The 21,369-nt window shown below is 46.7% G+C and overlaps 4 protein-coding genes across 6 annotated transcripts; 1 reads left to right on the top strand and 3 right to left on the bottom strand.

Annotated features, from left to right (window-relative positions):
* The first annotated feature begins 3,991 nt into the window (after positions 1 to 3,991).
* Positions 3,992 to 6,232, top strand: TSSK4 (testis specific serine kinase 4). The gene is made up of 4 exons (XM_004421186.3): positions 3,992 to 4,216; positions 4,556 to 4,770; positions 5,156 to 5,549; positions 5,956 to 6,232. Exons 1-4 carry the CDS (start codon positions 3,992 to 3,994, stop codon positions 6,136 to 6,138), a joined length of 1,017 nt encoding a protein of 338 aa, XP_004421243.1. The 3' UTR covers positions 6,139 to 6,232.
* Positions 6,233 to 7,099: 867 nt separating this feature from the next.
* Positions 7,100 to 10,648, bottom strand: CHMP4A (charged multivesicular body protein 4A). 3 transcript variants are annotated; one of them, XM_004421185.3, is made up of 6 exons: positions 10,543 to 10,648; positions 8,985 to 9,134; positions 8,722 to 8,899; positions 8,177 to 8,291; positions 7,870 to 8,005; positions 7,100 to 7,453 (listed from the first exon to the last, which is right to left on the bottom strand). In XM_004421185.3, the coding sequence occupies exons 1-6, from the start codon at positions 10,571 to 10,573 to the stop codon at positions 7,395 to 7,397; spliced, it is 669 nt and encodes a 222-aa protein (XP_004421242.3). In that variant the 5' UTR covers positions 10,574 to 10,648; the 3' UTR covers positions 7,100 to 7,394. The 3 variants fall into 3 exon arrangements, with proteins under 3 accessions (XP_004421242.3, XP_087279413.1, XP_087279419.1); XM_087423287.1 differs by lacking the exon at positions 10,543 to 10,648 and adding an exon at positions 10,316 to 10,536; XM_087423293.1 differs by lacking the exon at positions 10,543 to 10,648 and adding an exon at positions 9,990 to 10,308 and having other exon boundaries at positions 8,985 to 9,663.
* Positions 10,649 to 11,100: 452 nt separating this feature from the next.
* Positions 11,101 to 12,721, bottom strand: MDP1 (magnesium dependent phosphatase 1). The gene is given in 7 exon segments (XM_087423308.1): positions 11,101 to 11,165; positions 11,167 to 11,296; positions 11,578 to 11,673; positions 11,772 to 11,879; positions 12,210 to 12,320; positions 12,389 to 12,449; positions 12,562 to 12,721. Coding segments are annotated over 7 exon segments (603 nt in total). The 5' UTR covers positions 12,599 to 12,721; the 3' UTR covers positions 11,101 to 11,105.
* A 788-nt stretch (positions 12,722 to 13,509) lies between these two features.
* On the bottom strand, positions 13,510 to 21,331 carry NEDD8 (NEDD8 ubiquitin like modifier). The gene is made up of 4 exons (XM_004421184.3): positions 21,055 to 21,331; positions 14,694 to 14,741; positions 14,446 to 14,528; positions 13,510 to 13,880 (listed from the first exon to the last, which is right to left on the bottom strand). The coding sequence occupies exons 1-4, from the start codon at positions 21,070 to 21,072 to the stop codon at positions 13,784 to 13,786; spliced, it is 246 nt and encodes an 81-aa protein (XP_004421241.1). The 5' UTR covers positions 21,073 to 21,331; the 3' UTR covers positions 13,510 to 13,783.
* Positions 21,332 to 21,369: the final 38 nt, after the last annotated feature.

Below are 21,369 nucleotides of genomic sequence, written 5' to 3'. Positions count from 1 at the left end.
TAATTTATCCATCTTGGTATCCTCAGGACCTAGCAGTGTTTTTATATATAGTAGGCAGCTTAATACACGTTCCTTGAATGAATTGGTTTACCCCCTGTATATGATGAGAACAGAGCTGCCACCAAGTTACCTATCCAAGGGGCCAGCTACCTATCCAGGGGAGCAGAAGATGGGTGGGATTGGGTGGGCCTCCTTACCACAGTGTGCCCTGGACTACTACTCATCTTGATAGATTGAGGATGTAGATCTGGATTCCAACAGGACTTTGGAACCATCCTGCCAGCAGGGTCAGGCTGTCAATAAATGGGAATTTACCAGTAGCCTATGGCATAATCTGTTGTTGGAGTTTTTATTTTGTTTTGGAGGATGGAAGATATAAGAAATCTGGGGCCAGCCCAGTGGCATAGCGGTTAAGTGCACACACTCTGCTGCCGTGGCCCGGGATTTGGATCCCAGGCGCACAGTGACTCACCGCTTGTCAAGCCATGCTGTAGGCAGCCTCCCATATAAAATGGAGGAAGATAGGCACAGATGTTAGCCCACGGCCAATCTTCCTCAGCAAAAAGAGGAGGACTGGCGACAGATGGTAGCTCAGGGCTGATCTTCCTCACACACACACACAAAAAAGAAATCTGATTCTTCCCTTTTTCTCCTCTGCATGCCACCCCCGCGAGCGTGTGCACACACACACACACACAATCTTAAATCCAGACAACCCCTCTATGTCCACAATCTCTTGTCCTCTGTCATTCCCACCAAACTTGTTCTTCCATTTCACTGAGACCTGCGACCCCTCCCACTACCCCTTTGGCCTTTTTCTAGCTTATCTTCCTAACCCGTGCAGCTTAGATTTCGCATTCCATCATTTCAGCCACATTCTTTCCTGTCTTCTTGATGTCTCCCATACTTTCATTGCAGCTGCCAAGTGAAACCTCAGTGATGGGTCAATTCATCTGTCAATATTCAAGCACCTATACCCAGGATGCTAAAAGAATCTTAACACTCTGATGTGTTAAGATCGTGTGTCTATAAATCGTGTTCTTCAACCTTAGTTGGGCCTCCATGCTGCCCAGTGATCCTGTTCCATTTCCAAATCAGCTGTCTTCCATTCACAACCCATTCTTCTCAAACCTCTAACTTATCTCCCTCTTCTCGTCAGTTGATCTCCCTTTAGAGCCTAGTGGGAGATGCAAGCAAAAAAGCAATTACAGACACGATATTAGGTGCTGTGACAGAGAAAGTATTTGAGCTGTGGGAGCACCCATGAAGGAGGAACATCTAATTTGGGCTTGAACAGTCAAGAGGGCCGGCCCCATGGCATAGTGGTCAAGTTCAGTGCCCTCCGCCTCAGCCACCTGGGATTCACAGGTTCAGATCCTGGGCAAGGACCTACACAACTTGTCAGCCATACTGTGGCAGCGACCCATGTACAAGATAGAGGAAGACTGGCAACAGATGTTAGCTCAGGGCAAATCTTCCTCAAGCAAAATAAAACAAAACAAAACAAAGACAACAACAGCTCAAGAGCTAAGTCCTGAAGGGAGAGGAGGAGTTTGCCAGAACAGAGGGAACAACGAAGGAGAAACAATTCCGTTTGGCTGGAGCATTGCGTGTATCTTAAAAGATAAAATTGGAGAGGCAAGCAGGATCACATCTTGAAGCTATGTAAAAGAATTTGGACTTGATCCTGCTTTATTTATTTATTTATTTTTTTAAAGATTTTGTTTATTTTATTTTTTCCCCCCAAAGCCCCAGTGGATAGTTGTGTGTCATAGCTGCACATCCTTCTAGTTGCTGTATGTGGGACTCGGCCTCAGGATGAACGGAGAAATGGTGCCTCAATGCACACCCGGGATCCGAACCCGGGCCACCAGCATCACAGCGCGCGCACTTAACCACCAAGCCACAGGGCCGGCCCTGATCCTGCTTTAAATGGGAATAAAATCAGATTCATGCCTCGGACTTCAGGGTGATCAGACTAGAGGAGAGCAGAAAGCTTGCTAATCAGTTAAGAAAAGATGGAGGCTTGAACTAAGGTAGTAGCAGTGGGCTTGGAGAACTTTGAATGTATTATTAAAGAGATAATTAGAAAGTAGAAGAGAGAGGATTTGATGGCTGATTGGAATGTAAGGGCTAAGGCAGAGGGAAGGGTCTGGGATGACATGTGGGTGTCTAAATTGAGGACAACTAATATAGAACTTACAGAAAGAGGAAGTCTGGGGGAAGAAAATAAGGAATTCAATTTTGGATTGTGCCTGGGATGGTGAGTTTAAGGTGCCTGGGAAAGACATGCATGTGATGTTCAGTGAGCAATTGGATGCTGGATCTGGAACTCCAGAGATCTGGGACAAAGATGAGATTAGGATTAGTCAGCATTAATGTAGTAATTGAAGTTTTGGGAGTAGATGAGATCCTTAAGGGAATATGTAAAGGTCTGAGGAAATAAGGCCTGTGATAGAACCCTCAGGATATGATTAAGGGATAGATGGAGGAAGATGAGGCTCCAGCGGAGTCAGGAATGGCTAGAAGGATGGGAGGAAAATGTACTACAGAGTTCAAAGTCATGGAAGGCAAGATAAGAATGCATTTCAGGGTTAAGACCTGAAGTCTACTTCTCCACCTTTGCAATCTAAGTGATCCTTAAAACCTTGTAACTGTCTTTACTCATATGAAGGTATGGAAGTGAAGCTTTGCGATTTTGGAGCCTAGGTCTGAATTGGTCATGCAATTTCTGATTTTTTTTTCTCATGAAATGCAGTGCCACTATGTGAGGGAACTCAGGCTAGTATGTTGGATAATAAGACCATATGTGGCAGAAACAAACCATCCTAGCTGAGATGAGACCACCAGACGAACCACCCAACTGCGCCCAGTTCAATTTGCAAAAAAAATGCATTTTATTTTATTTATTATTTTTTTTTTCTGAGGAAGATTTGCCCTGAGCTAACATCCGCTGCCAATCTTCCTCTTTTTGTATGTGAGCCGCCACCACAGCATGGCCACTGACAGAGGAGTGGTGTAGGTCTGCATCCAGGAACCAAACCCAGGCTGCTGAAGCAGAGAGTGCTGAACTTAACCACTTAAGTGGGTTAACCACTTAGGCCACGGGGGCTGGTCCAAAAATGCATTTCACGGTTAGATTCCTTAGAACATGCTTCTACACCTCGCAGTTCTCTGTAATATTCTCACACTCATGTGTTTCTTGTGCTGGATTATAAACTCTAGGAGCATAGGGTCTCTATTGGCCTTACTGGTTATTTTATCCCAGTACTCAGCATGCTGCTTGGCATACAGTAGGTGCTCAGTAAACATGAATGGCTGGGGCTGGCCCAGTGGCATAGTGGTTGGGTTCACGTGCTCTGCTTCGGCAGCCTGGGGTTCACAGGTTCGGATCCCAGGTGCAGACCTATGCACCGCTTATCAAGCCATGCTGTGGCAGGTGTCCCACATATAAAGTAGAGGAGGATGGGCACGAATGTCAGGGCCAGTCTTCCTCAGCAAAAAGAAGAGGATTGGCAACAGATGCTAGCTCAGGGCTAATCTTCCTCACCAAAAAAGACACAAAAAAACAAAACACATGAGTGGTTGAAGGGGCCAGATCTATGGAGGAAGTCTCACCAGATTCAGAAGGTGCCTCCAGGACTGAAAATGCTCCAAACTGCACTTCATTCTCAAGCTTTGTGGCCAATGGTGGATAGAAGGTGAATTGTGATGTATTTGGAACGTGGGACCTTGGGGTGTTCCGTAACCAAGAGGAGAAAGTAACAACAACCAGTCGAGACAAGAAGAACTGCTTCTCCCTTCTTCCTCCTCCAAATTCCTAGTGGAGAGCTGAGCCCAGCATCCCAGACTTGTGTGACTAAACAGGCAAGCATTCGGAGAGTGCCTTCACTTTGGTACTCTAGCCCTCAGTGGCTCAAGGTGTTGGCTTTCTGAGCAGACAGGAGGCTTTTAAGTAGCAAAGCTCCCTGCTGGCAGCAAGCCCAATATCATGGGGAAGGAAAACACCTTGGAGGCAGCACCACCCACCTCAGCCTACCGCTCTGTCATGGAGGAGTATGGTTACGAGGTGGGCAAGGTGATTGGCAATGGCTCCTATGGGACAGTGTATGAGGCTTACTACACAAAGCAGAAGGTCATGGTGGCTGTCAAGATCATCTCAAAGAAGAAGGCCTCTGAGGACTATCTTAACAAGTTCCTGCCCCGTGAGATACAGGTTGGAAAGGGCTGGAAGAGGGAACTGGTAGCAACCTGCTTAAGGCTTCTCAGAAGGGATATTAGGAGGGGGTAGGGCCAGAAACCCCCAAACCAGAACTGAATGTCTCACTAAGCAGCTAGAAAATTACCTGATGTAAATTCAACCTCTTTCCACCTACCCCTTCACCTCCATCCCTTCAAAAAGTGCAAAGCACAGGGTTTGCCCACAGGCCACCAACCTCTGGGGTTTGATTCTGTTGCAAAGTTCTAAGAAGGTAGCAGTGGGAGAGCAGGAGGGCTGGGAGCACAGCCAGGGTTCTCCCTTCCCAGGTTTGATGGATCCTTCTTCTGGGGCCAGGTAATGAAGGTCCTGCGGCACAAGTACCTCATCAACTTCTATCAGGCCATCGAGACCACATCCCGAGTGTACATCATCCTGGAGCTGGCTCAGGGTGGTGACGTCCTTGAATGGATCCAGCGCTATGGGGCCTGCTCTGAGCCCCTTGCTGGCAAGTGGTTCTCCCAGATGACCCTGGGCATCGCCTACCTGCACAGCAAGGGCATAGTGCACCGGTGAGGACGCTGCCACCCTGACTGGGGCCTTTGGGGTCTCGAGGGGGTTTTATGCACATCTCCCATTTTCGGCCCTTTTTTCCTCCCTTGACCTCCCTTCTCGGTATCTGGGCCCGTTCATCCACTTTATTTTAATCATATGGTCAAGAACATTTATTAAGTACCCACTGTGAGCAGAGCACTTTATGAAATACGATGGTGAGCTCCCAGTAGTCCTCAGGTACCATCTTCTCACCTCTGGGCTCTGCTCACAACTCCATGGCTTTCTTTCCTCTCTACCTTGTGTCCTCATAACGGCATCTCTCTCCCACTTTGCCTTTCCTCATGTCTAGCCTCTGACCCCTGGCCCTTCAGTTCCCGGTCTAATACTAAGCCCTCTCCCCAGCCTGACCCCCAGCCTTTCTGCTGCTGGTAGGGATTTAAAGTTGGAGAACCTATTGCTGGACAAGCGGGAGAACGTGAAGATATCGGACTTTGGCTTCGCCAAGATGGTGTCTTCTAACCAGCCTGTGTGCAGTAGCCCTTCCTACCACCAAGTGAACTGCTTTACCCAGCTCAGCCAGACCTACTGTGGCAGCTTTGCTTATGCCTGCCCAGAAATCTTGCTGGGCTTGCCCTACAACCCTTTCCTGTCTGACACCTGGAGCATGGGCGTCATCCTCTACACTCTAGTGGTTGCCCATCTGCCCTTTGATGACACCAATCTCAAGAAGCTGCTGAAAGAGACTCAGAAGGAGGTCACTTTTCCATCTAACCAGACCATCTCCCAGGAGTGCAAGGTGCTGGCTCCCCCAGGAGGGCTGAGGCCTCAGGGATGACCCACAGGAAGGGAATACCTGACTTAGGCCTCCCAACCCTAGGCTCTACTCCTGCCTGGAATAGTGGGAGGGCTTAAAGGGCCAACCCACCTTAAGGGCTGTGCACCTTAGATGTCATAAGCAGGTTTCAGCCTCTCTCTTTAGGCCAGAAAGGGATTATGCAAGGGATTCCCCCAAGGAACCCTTCCTACCCCTCCTTTCCAGGGGAGTTAAATGCCTGGCTCTTCAGGATACAATCAGGGCCACACCCCTTTCACCAGAGTGGCATGATAGGCTATCCTGCTTCTTTCTTAGGTCCAGCTGCTCATTGCCAGTGTGGCACAATGGGGGGCAAGCTCAGCCAAGACCTCTCTCTCCCCTGTCCTAGAACCTGGTCCTCCAGATGCTACGCCAGGCCACCAAGCGTGCCACCATCCTGGACATCATCAAGGATCCCTGGGTGCTCAAGTTCCAGCCTGACCAACCCACCCATGAGATCAGGCTGCTCGAGGCCATGTGCCAGTTCCACAGTACCACTAATCGTCACCAATCCTTGGAAATCAATACCTGAAAGTGGCCGAGGGAGGGGACTGAGAGACAAGCAAAGCAGAAGGGTCTGGGGCTAAAACTCTTTTTATACCAAAAATAAATCTAATTCTGATTTAGTTTCATCAGCTGGGGTCAAAGACATTCTTTCCTCAGGGGAAACTTAGCAGGGAACACTGCTGAGGGAAAGAGGTAGATTTCTGCCCAGAGCCTGCAACAGACACCTGTTAAGTCAGCATCGTGATTCAAAATGTAGCTTGTATGTGGCTCATGGGGAGAGGTGCTCAGATGAACACCTGCTATTGGGAAGCTTCACTATCCTGGTGAAGTACATGCTCATTATTTTACATCTCTGTGCACTCTAAATGTTCAAGCAGTGGGGTAGAGGCCCTGGTTGCTCTGTTTGGTCATGGCTCTGCCTCTGTCTATAGTCCAAAGGGACGGCATTGTTTGTTCTGTTAGAAATGGGTATCAGGATATATGAAATATCTTGGTTCTTTCTTCCTCCTCCAATTGCCACCTTAACCACTATTGAAACAATCCCAGTGAATCACGGCCCCTCGCACTACTGCTCCTAAACACAGAAGTGACAGTTCAAACCAAGCCTATTACCTATGGGTTCTGGATCAAGGAAAGCTACTTTATCCCTCTATTCTCCCTCCCTGTCCTTGAAAATGGGCTTTGCAAAAGCACAATGGGTAGTAAATCATGGGGCTGTCTTGGCAGAGGCATGATTGGAGAAAGCCATGAGGGAAGACTCAGAGACAGCTCCACGTGGCTCTAAGATAAATAATAGACAGCAGTTTCCTCAACCTCAGCACCAGGCAACTCTAGGACAAACCACCTTGAAAGATGAAATAGTATCCGCCTAGAACACAGTAGGTTAAGACACTGGAAACTCCCATTTATTCTATGTTCCAATGCCCCTTCATTACTCCCATTATTATTCATTGCTTAAAACAAAGCTCCAAGGACCAGGGGAAGAGTTTCAGGTGGAGAGCAGGCAGTAGAAGCACTAGCACTCCATCTACCCAATTTTATTGGGAACAAGGGCACTGTAAGTGCTATCAAAGAGAAGGGAGCCCAGGGGCTCCTCCCACACCAAGATCCTTCTTCAGAGTTGAGCCAGGGATGGGAGGCAACAGACCCTTTTCTCAGGCAGGGTCACACTACCACCCTCAGCAGGACCTCCCGAAAAGGCTATGGTCCTTTAGCTCAGCACTTGGCACTTAAGGAAAAGAGAGCAACGAAGGCAGCGTCAGGAAGACAAGCCCAGACTCATCAGGATACCCACTCAGCCAACTGCTTTAGTGCTTCTTCATCTTCATCCGCTTCGGGAGCTTTGGGGACAAGGATACCCAGAGAAAGAAAGACGTGTTAAGGCCTCAGCAACTTCCAACCATCCCCTGCTATAACACTCAGAACCTGCTGAATTATCTCTCCCCAGCAAAGAACCTAAAGGTGTGGTCCTTCTGCTTGCTGGGCTGCTGCTATACCCATAGCCCTTTGTGCAAATTAGATTCTCCCAGCACTTGCAGCCCTAAACCAGGGTACACAGCTTGCTGAGTGGAGCACAGGCCAGATTTCAGTCCCCATTCCCCTTCAGCCAGGTGCCCTTATGCAGTCAACAACCTTTGCAACTGTAGCAGCAGCCCTCTCTGCCTGGTTCCTTGAGCCAGGATAGATGAGGAATAATCTTTCCCCATATCTATCCCACTCTCTCAAGTCCTTGAGTCAACAGAACAGCCCTGGGTACCTGGCCCTGCTGGCAGGTGTGTAGAGGGTACACTGGGTAGTTTGATTGGAGGTTCTTCCTCCTTGTCTTCCACATCTAACACCTCCCGGGCCAATTCCTCCTGCTCCAGCTCCTCTAGCTCCTCCAACAGTTCATCCTGGATATGGGACAACAAGACTGTTCAAGACGAAGAAAAGAAACTTCTACTTCCCAAAACATACCACTTCAGGAGTTCCTCCCCCAAACTTGCCCCATAATTCTCTTGGGCATTCCTTCTGCCTGGTCTCATGCTTTCTCCAATACTCCCTGACCCCTCACTCCCAATCACCTCATCCACATCCTCTCCAAAGCCCACAGGCCGAGAAATGGCATCTGAGATCTGCTGGGCCACCTCCTGTTGTTCTGTGATGTCAGCCATCAGTTCATCCACCTTGTCAATGTCCCTGAGAATAAGATATATAGCAGAAAAATTAGGCAACAACCCCCCTGACTTTCTCATCTCACATGAAGGAAGTCCCTCCTGCTTGTGGCCTCAGACTGATAAATCCGTGGCTACCATGTAGAAGAGATCCCTGCAAAACTGTAAAGATGCAAGGCCGGGCTGAGAAACGGCAAGAAGCCACACTGGGGAGGAGAGTTTGCACTTCCTTCTCTGAAGGATTTTTACCAATTAGGAAAATCATTTTTCCTCCCTAGAACACCCCAGCCAGTAAAGAGATCTTCTTGCAGGAAGCAAGGAAGCTGACAGGGGTCTAGCCATTACGGGCATCTACACTGTGAATTCATATTCCGAGAGGTTTTAAGATTCAAAGTACAATACCAAGCCACTCTCCCCAGTGCCTGGGCCCCCTCCGCCCCTCCCCCCGTACCCACATGTCCTGGTAGGCCTTCTTCATGCCTTGAGCAGCAAGCTCCATGGTACGAAGCACTTCTACATTGGTGGTGGCATTTTCAATGGCCTCACGCTGAAACTCCAGGGTGGATAATGTCCCGTCAGTTTGTGCCAGTTGCTGTTCCAGTCTCTTCTTCCTCCGCAAAGCCTGTAGGGCGGCTGACCCAGCCCACACCCTGAAGATCAGAGCCAGAAGCCCCTGCTGCCCACCTGGACCCTCCCTATTGGCACCTTTCCCCCTTACCTCTCTTATTCTTGGTGCCATGCTTCTTGGCCGTTTGTAGCTCCTGTTGAATCTTGTGCTCCAGAAATTCCTGTTTCTTGATCAGTATCTTCTCCGTCTCCTTCAGTTTCTGTATTGCCTCTTCAGGGGTTGGCCCCTTCTCCTTCTTCCCTGGAGTCCAATGGAGCAGGCCCATATTGTGTGAAGGAAAAATACTAACCACCAATCATTGAGTGCACAGTATATGCTAGGCATTTGACTGTTATTCTTAATTGCAAAATGACTCTCTGCAATGAATGTGCTATCTTTACTTCATACATATGAAAAAAGGCAAAAGGATGTTAAATTTTTTTGTCTAGAAATCACAACTACTAAGACAGTGAGCAGGAATTGAAACGTGGCAGTATAACCTCCAAAGCCAGTATTCTTTTGCTGTTCCAAGCTGCCTTTCAAGTTGTTTCCAATTTTTAAAAAATTAATAGACTCTATTTTTTAGAGCAGTTTTATGTTCACAGCAAAACTGAGTGGAAGGTACAGAGATTTCCCATATACCCGCCTGCACCCACGCATGCACAGCCTCCCCACGATCACATCCCCCACCAGAGTTCAGTCCCTTTTTATAATCACTGTTCCACTTGCTGTCCTAGGAGATGCCCAAGGTCCTGACTCCACAGGATCAAACTGAATGAAATACAGGGGGCTAGAGAAAAACAAAATCTGATCTCAATTTTCCCCTTCATCTTCTGCACATCTAACAGAGTTATTTTTCCACACACACACAAAAAAAATCTGACCACCCTTGCCTACTTAAAATCCTTCCATACTCTCCACTGCCTACAGGATAAAATCCAAAACTTTTTTAACAAGACATACAAGGTCTTTCATAATCTGCCTCTTAAGTACCTCTCCATCCACACTGCCTTCTACTTTCCTCTTCCCCTTCAGCACACAAACACACTACACACTACACACACACACTCATACACACAGGGAAGCTAGAATTTCTTTTCCCTGAATATACCATACTTTTTCTTGCTTCTGTTTTGCACACACAGCTCTTCCTGGAGTGCTTCAGTTCTTCACCTGGCACACTTCTGCTTCTGTGCTTTCCTGATTTTTAGGAACATCTCCATCATGGAGTTGCTACACTACACTGTAAACGCCAATTTTTGCTTGTCTTTCCCCACCAGATAGAGCTTCAACAGGGCAATCATTCTTCGTCATCTCAGATTCCCTCTTGCCCGGCAAAAGTAAGCACCAGTGTTTTGGAAAGGACTGGATGACAAAAGCTGGAAACTCGTCCCCAAACCTAAACAGTGGGAGCCAGCACAGTCGCCACGCCCTCCACTCACATTCCCTCCAGGGCCTCGAGCTCTTCCCTGTGGGGTATGGGAAGCAAGGCACACGGAGCCAGGCCCCCTGACAAGACGGGACCTCCTGGCACGAGAGGCGGCCTTGCTGGGCCATTGGACGGGGTTTTCGGGACAGCCTGTCCCCTGGGTCTCTTCCCCTCCGGGGCTGCGGTCTCCCCGACCCCTGCGGCCAGCACCTCCCGGTCGATCAGTCTCGCCCGGCTCACCCCTCCCGAAGAGTCTGCCGAGCCCACTCATCGCGAACCCGGCCTCTTCCTCCTGCGCCCCACAGCGGCCCGCACACTTCCGCCTTGCTCCTGGGAGGGTCCTGTCTCATCACTCGGAGACCAGACTCGGCCAATCCCTCCTTGGGGCACCGCGACGACATCATCAACCGGCGCCAACGTGGCCGCTTCTATCACGTGACGCGAGCCACCCGCCCCCGTGCATTCCTCTTAAAGCGGCTGCTTCATTGTCCACTATATAAAAAGGCCGCCCCACCCCCACCCCAAAACAAAAGATTTGTTTCCTGGAGGGAAATGTGCAGGGTAATGCGCCCCACTACTTGGGGCCAGTGGAAGAGATCTTCATGCCCTTGACATAGCTCCGGAGAGGGGTGGGGATGGGGCAAGCACAAGGGAATCAGTCTTGGGTTTGCCACACGTTTATGAGGCAGAACCTGATGCCGTCTAAGGCCTCAGACTCTGGTCTTGACACCTCCGGGTAGCCGACCCCGGTTCACGCGCTAGAAAAACAGAAACGACCCACAATGTGGGTAAGTCCTCTTCTGTCACATGCAAATACACTTTAATAATTTACAAATACACCTGTAAATGCTTTCCTGATTTCCTTTCAGTTTTATGCCTCCAATGAGGCTCATCCACAAGACCGGACCTCAGGCTTGGGCCTTTGCAAATGTCTCTAATCCTTGAGTTAGGGTTTGAAGACTCATTCCATTCCGAATATGAATGCAGGTTACACCTGGCAAGAAATGAAACCACATTTCATCAGGCCTTCGGGGCTCTCTACTATTTTTTTTTTTTTTTTTTGGCTCGTAAACAACAGGAATTTATTTCTCAGGGATCTGGAGGCTGGAGTCCAGGATCAGACACCAGCTGATTCCGTGTCTGCTGAGCAGGGCTCCATAAAATTACTCTCACCTTTGTGGGTGTCACCTGTCATGCAAACAATCCATCCTGTACATATCTACCTAACTCCTCCTAGGAACCCTGTCTCCTCACTCTCCAAATGGCTATTTTCACCACTCAGTACCCAGTTTGCCGACGTCTACAATATTCCGCTTCTCATCATCAAAGAAGATCATCTGGGAGAAAGGAACTCCAGTCTTCTGCTGCAACCTGTGCAAGACAGGGCAGGGGGTGACCATGCTGGCTTCTTTGCTCCTCCCGCCTCTCTGGTCTTGTCTCTCCCTGCTTCTCCCCTTCTCCCCACAAACCTCTTAAAGTGTGTGACTTTGCTGCCTGGATAGATTTCCCGATGAACAAAGTATCTGACAAGGTCAAAGAGCTCCAGCAGCTGGTTGGCCCCTTCAATCTCACTTGTCCTGCAAAAAGGTGTAGAAGATGAGATCAGGAGAGTGGAGGGCCAGGGCTGCAAGTGAAGTTATGTATAACCGGGAGAAATAACTTGCTGTATTCCGGGATGGGTAGGCATCCTCGGCCCTTATTCAGCTCCATATCCTTCCTGTCTGACACAGGTGGCTCTGAGCCAAGGTTTAATAAAAGACACAGGAGAGGGTACAATTAGAAAAATACGCAAGTATTTGCAAACGTGCACCGCCGAAATTTCTGTAGCCAAGGGGTTACACGAGAAGTCTCCTCACGCACGCATCTCTCAGCATTCAACTGAGTTTTTTTTCAGTCGCTGTTCTTACCGTGAAGCGGCCGCGACGGGCACCCCAAGGCCTTGCAGTCGTTCCAGGACCTCAGACACCTCTGGGTACAGTCGGACGGCCTGGCCCAGCCTATCTCGTACAGTTCCATCACTGGAGAGGACGAGAGTGCGCTCAGCGCCGGCCGCCCCACCGGGCGCGTCCCCCCAGCCCTGCCTCACCTGCCCTTGTGGAACGGGGGGTCTACGTGCGTGTCCACCCAGAATGGCCAGAGCGTGTAATCTGCGAGAGGAAGGGGGGCGTTCAGCTTTGGAGGGCGCAGGGCCTCGAGAGCGGCAACTGGGGTTTGGGAAAGGAGAGCGCCCTACAAAATTGCCCCCAGTCGGGCCCTCACCCAGGTCGAAGACCACAAGCTTCGGGAGCCCAGCCATGGCCCGGGCCGCAGGCTACGCTACAGATGCGGAGCTTGCCCGGGGCCACAGAGAGCTCGCTGCGCTCCCGCGGCTAGGAGGCCGCCCCGCCGGCCTGAGAGACCCGGCGGCTAGAGCGCCGCCACGCCTCGCTGGGGCTGTAGCCTGAAGACCGCGCAAGAGCGCCTTCTGATGGTGGAGGAGGGAAAAGACTACAGCAAGTGCCAGGGCGACAGCGCGCAGGACCACATTGGTCCTCAGGTCTCTCCAAGGGATCTTCTTCCTTACTTCTCCACTCCACCCAGCCTCGCCATTCTACTAGACTAGAGAAGCCAGGGAAGGGAAGCCCTTTCTTTTGGCCCCCTCTCATCCTATCTTACCAATTGAGGCCTAAGTGATGTATCACAGCTTGGGTCACTCCTCATGCACCCTTTCCCCCTCTCAGCCTCTCCATAGTGTAGAACCCAGAGCCCCAGCAATATTCCAGCCATAAAGAATGCAGTGTCTGCAAAACCCTTGAGGCCTTTTTCAAACCAGGCCTAAATGTCCAGTAGGCCACAATGGGAGAGAATTCACTCTCCTGGTTTCTACCACCCATGTCAGTAGTATGCTGGTAGATGTGTACCAACCAGTTTGGGGGGAGCGACTGATTTGTATTGTCTGCCAATTTCTGTAAATACTCCTAGCATGGCCAATTTCAAGCTACCAACACGAAGTCACTTAACATTGGGTTGAGAACAGATGCCGATAATTAGCTCTCGTGCGCTGGTAAGAGCTGGCTCCAGCACACCACTGAGAAAAGGCATTCCTAGTGTCTGGTAATCCTTCAAAGGGCACATTCTCTTCCATTGTCCTACTCCTTCAGCCTGGTGTAACCGAGTGTGCACTGGGTCCATTTTGGTTTCAGTTACATTTATGCAACAGAAGAAAGATTCCAGGAGGCCAGGAAATATTTTATTGACAACCAGGGACATAGCCATAACAGAGGGAAGCACGCAGGACTGCAAACTAAAACCCAGTAACCAGCAAGGGCCCTTTGGGCCAGGAACACTGCATCCTGGGGCCTTCACAGTCTCCCACCAGTAGACACACAAGACTGGGCATCCGTGAGAGGGGGCAGCGGCTCTGGTGTCCCAGAAAGTGAGAGGATATATGATGCCTCATTACGAGCGACAGGGTAAGGAGGTAAAACGGAGGGAGGGTCCATCACTGCCTAAGACCACCTCCTCCTCGCAGAGCCAACACCAGGTGGAGGACTGAACCACCTAGGATCTTGTAATCAGCTGCTGTCTTCTCATCATTCCTGCAGGAAAAGGAGGCAGAAAAAGCATTAGAAATACCATCTAGAACAGGGTTCTCAAGTTAGGTTTCATGGATCTCTCTGGGGGTCTATGAACTCAGATAAGAAAAAAAATTACATCTTTATTTTTACTAACCCCTAATTGAAATTTGATATTTAAAACCCACAGTGGTATTAGCAACGTGGGTAACCTATCAATAATAGAAATTAGATATTTTCATGTCATATTACAACTGTTTGCAGATATCTTGAAAATATTTCAAAACTATGGTAGTTATTAGACTCACCACTAGATCTTAATGTATTAATAAAGTACATGTATTACTATATCATAAATTTGCTTTTTTAGCATTTTGATAACTGTATATCAATATAATTCAGTTTCTTTCATAATTCTATGTATTTTATGCCTGCAAAAATCTCATTCTGAGAAGGGGTTCATAGGCTTCACAAAATTGCCCAAGGGTCCAAGGCACCAAAAAACAGAGACAGGCCTGCTCCACCTGCAGTATTTGCTCCCTCATCTTCACATGAGACTGCCACGCCCTCATTCCCATTCCAAACTCACATCTGTTTACCACTGTAGATAAGCCGCTGCTGCTGGGGAGGGATTCCCTCTTTCTCTTCCACACGCTCCTTGATTCGCTCCACCTTTAGGGAACAAGTAGTCAGGGGCTGCTCAGGGGTAGGACCGGGGAAGTGGAAGGAACAAGAGCTATGCAGATAGCACAAGAGCAAAGAACTAAGTTCATCAGCATATCCAAACAAATTTACATGCAGGACGACAGGAATGAAGAGGTGGTGGGCATACGTTACCTTGTCTGTAGGTTCAATGTCAATCTCAATCTCCTTTCCAGTCAGCGTCTGAAACAGGCAAGGGTTTCATGAGTCCTAGAGCCCCATACATAATTTGTCTTCTAGGTAAAATATCCTGTCCTCGTCTCTGGGGATCTACTATCTTCTGAGAGACGCACATTCTCATCTAAGCTGCTCTGAAGAATCACAAGGCTTTGACCACACCTGTACTTGTCAAACATGTTTAGGCTGTGGACAACTTTGATAGGGCAAGATTCTGTCAACTATTTGGCCCTCTTAATCCCACAGCTCATCTCCCACCCCACTAGAATCCATGAGAATACTGGCATTCCTTTAGATGAGACAGCAATGAGAGGTGTCCTAAGGAAAGTACTCCTTCGAGTCCGAAGGACCTTGTTTTATGTATCAATGCTGGAAATGAACATTCAGGTAATTCAAAGAATTCTCAAGGACACCAGAGATCACCTCTGACCAGCTTTTTAAGGAACACTAGTATTCAACATCCTATTCTCCCATATTTTCTCCAGACTTCTACCTAAATCCTAAATTGCAGCTCTGGTCTTCTTGACCTCTTCCATAGGCTAAGGGCTGCTGATATCCGAACACAATAATTATACTGACTATAGACGTACAAATATTGTGCTCCATCCAATCTAATCTCCCACCCATCCTTGCTCTTAAAGCTCTACCCACACCGGTCTACGGTAACCCAGAGCACAAACACACATGCACGGTCTAGTTTAGGGGCATTTCTTTGCTTCTACTCTTTTCCTTGTTGCCATACCCTCCCCTACTCTTTTCAAACCTTCAAGGACCCTGCAATATAAGATGGATGACTTGCCCCCCGTGAACTTCAGCACCCATTACAGCTAGTTGTTTTAAGTGTCAAACTCTCCAACTTACACTCCAGCTTCCTAAAGGACAGAGATTGTTCTAATCTAAGCACAAAGCACAGTCAATAAGTATTTGCGGAAGGGCTAAATACACCGATGATCAGGTTATGATCACAACCAACATTTACTGAACACTTTCCAAGAGTCAGAGACTCTGCTGAGTGTCTTACATGCATCAATATGTTTAGTCCTTGCGAGTATTTATGAGATATGTACTATTACTATCAGCATTATAGATGAGGAAAATGGGGCCTGGACAGGTTAAAAACCCTATGAAGTCAAAAGGAGAGTGTGGATCCAATCACAGATTCTCTGGCCCCAGAGCCTCAACTTTTAAGTCTGTAGTCGGTACTGCTTAAGTGAGTCTGGCTGGTCTAGCTGGGACCAATATACGTCCCTGCAGTAGGTTCACAAAATAACATACGGTTTCTACTTCTGGTATTCACATAGACCAACATGAAAAAGTACTTAGGATCTGATTTCTCAACTACAAGAATGGTTCAGAACTAAGTACATTTCCAAAAATGCAAGAGTAACTCCTTTTGATTTACCTGTTGGGATGCAAAAGAATAAATTACAACAGTGCTTCTCAAGTTTCTACCCCAACCCAAGCTGATCTGTGTGAAAATTTTCAATAGTTTGTGGTAAAATGAGAAAAATAATGACAACAGTAAGATTTTCATAAAACTAAATATATTCAGATGTTTTAAAATGTCCTTTTATGAAATGACAGTGACAACATATAGTGGTTTTTTTAGGCTTTTCCCTGACAAAATGAAAAGTTTGCAATTCTGTGTTGTCCACAGATTATTTCACTTTATTGATCTTAATACTTTAAATGCAAAGACTCTTCAACAAGAGAATTCTATTTCTAGGTAAGTAAGTTGGAGGAAAAGCTTGAGCAGGTATCCAAGGACAGGTGAGGTTTACTGTAGCACCTTTCATAAAAGCAAAAGCCTAAAAATAGCCTAATGCTTATTAACAAGAAAACTATTAAAGTATGGTACATTCATAGAACGATATATTTACTATGTAACAGCTTATACACTAACATGGAAAGATCTAAAGACTGCATAATTATATATCATTTTCTATATGTAGATATACACATATGAACATGCATAGAAGAAGGGATTAAAAGTACACATATCTCTTATAATGGTGACTATCTTTGAGGAGGGGAGTAGGACTGAGGGGAGGTTTTATCAAGGGTAACTTCCTTTATCTGTGCTATTTAAATTTCTAATAAAAATATATTCCTGGGGCCGGCCCCATGGCTTAGTGGTTAAGTGCGCGCGCTCCGCTGCTGGCGGCCCGGGTTCGGATCCCAGGCGCGCACCGACGCACCACTTGTCCGGCCATGCTGAGGCCGCATCCCACATACAGCAACTAGGAGGATGTGCAACTATGACATACAACTATCTAGTGGGGCTTTGGGGAGAAAAAGGGAAAAAAAGGAGGAGGATTGGCAATAGATGTTAGCTCAGGGCCGGTCTTTCTCAGCAAAAAGAGGAGGATTGGCATGGATGTTAGCTCAGGGCTGATCTTCCTCACAAAAAAAAAAAAAAAAAAAGACAACATGGGGATGTAATCAGCAAAATCCAAACTGTAGGAACCTCTATGGGACAAACTACCTAGTTTATTCAACAAGAAAAAATGGGGAAAAGGGGGAATTACAGATTTAAAGAGGCTTAAAATACATATCAACCAACTGCAATGTATGATCTTACTTGGATCCAGATTCAAACAAACTTCAAAAAACAAATGAGACAATAGGGTAAATTTGATGGTAGTAAGAAATCATTCTTAATTTTTTAGGTGTGATAATTATAGTTACATTAGGAAAAAAAGGGTCCTTTTTTACAGATAAATACTGAAATATGTACGAATAATCTATGCTGTGCTGTCTGGGATTTGCTTCATAAAATATCAGCTAAGGAGAGCTGGCAAATATAAATAAAATAAGACTGGCCATGAGGTGACAGTTTTTGAAGCTGGTAAAGGGTGCATTATGTCCTTCTCTCTGGTGTTGTATATGTTTGAAATCGTCCATAATTAAAGTTGTTTTTAAAGTAATTGAACAATTTTTAGAAGATACTCTTGATACGTCATACTGAGTTTCTTCCCTCAAATCTGGTCATTGTGACCTGGGAATACATGCAATGCTAGTTAACAACTCTATGATAAACCTAAGCCCAACACACTGCTTTAGGCACTGGAGGGGATATAAGAGAAATTAAGAGATCCAGCCCTTGCCAAGAATCTTTTTCAAGCGAAGATTTATAACCAAGAAACAATGAGACATACAATTAACAGAACAAACCAATACACAAGGAAGTGTCATACGAATATTACTGTCCAAATACAGGGTGGAATGACACAGTGCTATGGAGAGTGAAAACCAATGCTGATTAATTTAAACCTGCATGAGACAACATTTCACACTCCTCATAATACCTAAAATAAAAATGGCTGACATGACTACAAGTTAGCAAGGGTGGAGAGCAGCTGGAATGCTCATTCACTGCAGGTGGGAATGCAAAATGGTACAACCACTTGGAGAACTGTTTGGCAGTTTCTTGGAAAGTTACATAAATCTACCATGTGACCCAGTAATTCCATTCCTAGGTATTTATCCAAAGGACATGAAAAGATGTTCAAAAGAAGACCCGTATAACAATGTTCATAGGAGCCTAACTCATAATAGCCAGAAACTGGCAACAACTCAAACGTCCAACAACAGGAGAATGAATAAACAAATTGTGACACAGTCATCCAACGGACTACTACTCAGTTATAAGAAGGAACTACAGCTACAGCTCCACAACTATCACAATAGACATACAATAGACATAATGGTGAGTCAAAGAAACTAGACACAAAAATTATATATTGTATAATTCCATTTATATGACGTTCTAAAACAAGCACAACTAACCTATGGAACTTTCAGAGGATGGGGTGAAGAAGATCTTCCAGATCTTGTGGTTACATGAGTGTATATTGTTGTTAAAAACTCATTGAACCGAACCCTTAACAACTTTGTGTTTTATTCTTTAACAAAAACGTGAATGAGAAAACTGGGGCTTAGACAGTAAGGACAGTTGCCCAAAGTAATCTGCTAAGAGGGTATCAATGCAGGATCTAAGGATAGAATATGATGAAAAAGAAGTTTAAAGAAGACCTGTACCCTATGATTTTGTACACCATGTCTTGGTTTGGACTCTAAACTTTAGAGGGTGTGGTGGTAGGAAAACCTGGTTGGAGGTATCACAGAGAAATACAGACATAAGTTAGTGAGACCCCAGACTAGAATAACGGTAACAGAATGGAACGAAAATCAAGCAGAAAGAGGTATCAAAGGAAAAATTAGGTTCTATAAGAGAACAATGACTCTAAAGAACTGGGTTCCAGACACCTGGTAGACTCATGGGGTCAATATATGAGATGAGTATTCGGAAGATGGCTTAAGGTAGAAGACAATGTATTTGATTTCAGAAAGACAGAGATGAGGTTATCAAGAGCAGCTTTACATCAAGAGGGATTTACTTGTAAAGGACCGCAGAAAGATATATGGAAGAAGTCAGCTACACGGAGATGACAGTTGAAAAATGAATAATTCACAAAGGAATCCTCCTAATAAAACCTATCATTTGTATAAGAATTAACAGCTAACTAATTACTCTCATATGTATTTAACATATAAAGAAATGCAGCAAACAAAGAAAGAGAGAGATGGAAGACATAGAAATCTGTTTGAAGGCAGAAAGGAAAGTGTTTTGGGAAAGGAGACTGAATTTCAGAGAAATACTAAATAAAAACAGATTCAAAGAAAGAGACAAAATGTAGAACCTTGCTACTCAAAGTGTAGTCCCCAGACAAGCAGCATCAGCATCACCTGGGAGCATGTTGGAAACGCCAGAATCTCAGGTTCCATCCCAGACCCACTGAATTAGAATCAGCGTTTTAACAAGATCCCCTGGTGACTCTTATGCACTTTTCAGGTGAGAAGCTCATCTAGCATACAGGATTTTTTAAACTGCAGGTCTCAACCCATCATTGGGCTATGAAATCAACTTTGAATAGAATTGAAAATATCAGAGCATATCACACATGGTAAGTTTTTTGTGTCTGTACGGGGCACTAAATTTCTTAGTGTAGGTTGAAATAAAAAAAAGTTTACAAAACATTGAACCGAAGTATAGTAATAACTTCTTTGGACTGAGAGAGGACTAGGAGGACATGAGAAATCAAATGCATTGAAAAAATAAAAGCATTCATCTGCTAGTGTTTCTCAAACTTTTTTGACAGTGACCCACACTAAAAAATACATAGGAACTAGTAACACATACATGTAATATACATATAAAATGAAAACAAAAATTTCACAAAACAATACTCTTACGCAGCAGTATACCTTGATATTTCTATTTTCTTTCTTTCTTTTTAATGTTGCTTGTGACTCCCTGACCCATTAAACTGATTTCACAATTACTGACTCTTTTATAAGTCACTACTCAAGTCTGAAAAACAATGACCTTTAACATACATGCTGTTTGGCCTCAGTCCTTAGTGAAGAGGTGGTCTGGAAAGACTGAAGAGGTTAAGGATGGCTATTATGTATGGTAAATACACTAAGGAGCTGATGAAAGAAGATAGACTGACTTAGCAGTAAAAAGGCCAAACTACTGTTGCACTGCATCAATTGTTAGTTTTTGACTCTCTGTCTGAAGGTACAGAAGAGGAAACAGCAGACAGGACTAATGACGGCTGGGAATTGATGATGAAGAACCACGGGAGTAGAGAGGTGCAGATGAAGGAAATACTGCTAGTACCAAGAACCAGGGCACTGATAACTAACCTGCCTCAGTCAAGGAAGTGAGGCTGGTCCAGGATGCCCGGCTCAGAAAGGCAGGTGCCGACTGAACACACTCCCAGCTTTGGTTCCTGAAGGCCGGCTGAGATACTACACCTTGGCCACAACCAGCAAAGGCTTACAGGCTAGCCCCCGGGAGGCCCTCGGTTCCCCAAGCTAACGTTTTTGTGCCATGCTCGGAGGCAGCCTATGTTAGCGGCTAGGAGAAGCAGGTACCCTGGACGTGATGAATGGAGATCAGAGCCCATCCCAAGAATCTGCAAGAGCGGGGAGCCGAGCTGCTGCTAGGCCTTCTCTATGACCGCGGGGGTTCGAATACAGCGAGACCTTGGACAAAGGCGGCCTCCTTCTGGGTCATGGCAGAGTTCTGGCGAGAAAGCAGGAATGGTAGACACCCCGGGGTCGTCAGGCTGGGCCTGCCCTCAGCTCTCACAGCCCTTTTGGGTCCCCCTACTTCCCATCACTCCTCGCGCGGAGCCCCGAGGCTGTCAGCGCCCTCCAGGCTTGGGAAAGGCGTGGTTTCCCTTCTCCCGCAAGGCACAGCGGCCAGCCCAGTACCACTGCGTCTTGGCAAGGCTGGAGGTGCTCCCACCTTCACTTTAATTAGCATCTTCTTCCCAGTTTGGGGCTGCACGCAGATAAGCCGCTGCTTCTGCCGCTGCAGTCACCGCTGCCGCTCCCCAGCACTCCGCCTGTGGCAGTCACGTCTGCTTCCGGGTCACTGTCTGACTCCACCCGCTTCTTTCCACGGGGTTCCCAAAAGGCTCAGGGATGCTCCCGCGTTTCCTCTCGGTGGCGTCGTAAATGAAAACAAGGCGACAAGCTTAGTTACAGCAGAGATGACGCGTCTGCGCTTCTGACAATCCCTACAAGCCCGGGCTAGTGGAACGCGGGAGCGGGACGAACT

The sequence above is a fragment of the Ceratotherium simum genome, chromosome 3 (genome assembly GCF_057802395.1).
Source record: "Ceratotherium simum simum isolate JZ-2026a chromosome 3, ASM5780239v1, whole genome shotgun sequence".
Taxonomy (NCBI): domain Eukaryota; kingdom Metazoa; phylum Chordata; class Mammalia; order Perissodactyla; family Rhinocerotidae; genus Ceratotherium; species Ceratotherium simum.
The sequence above is the reverse complement of the archived record's forward strand: the minus strand, read 5'-3'. Positions and strand labels throughout refer to the sequence as shown.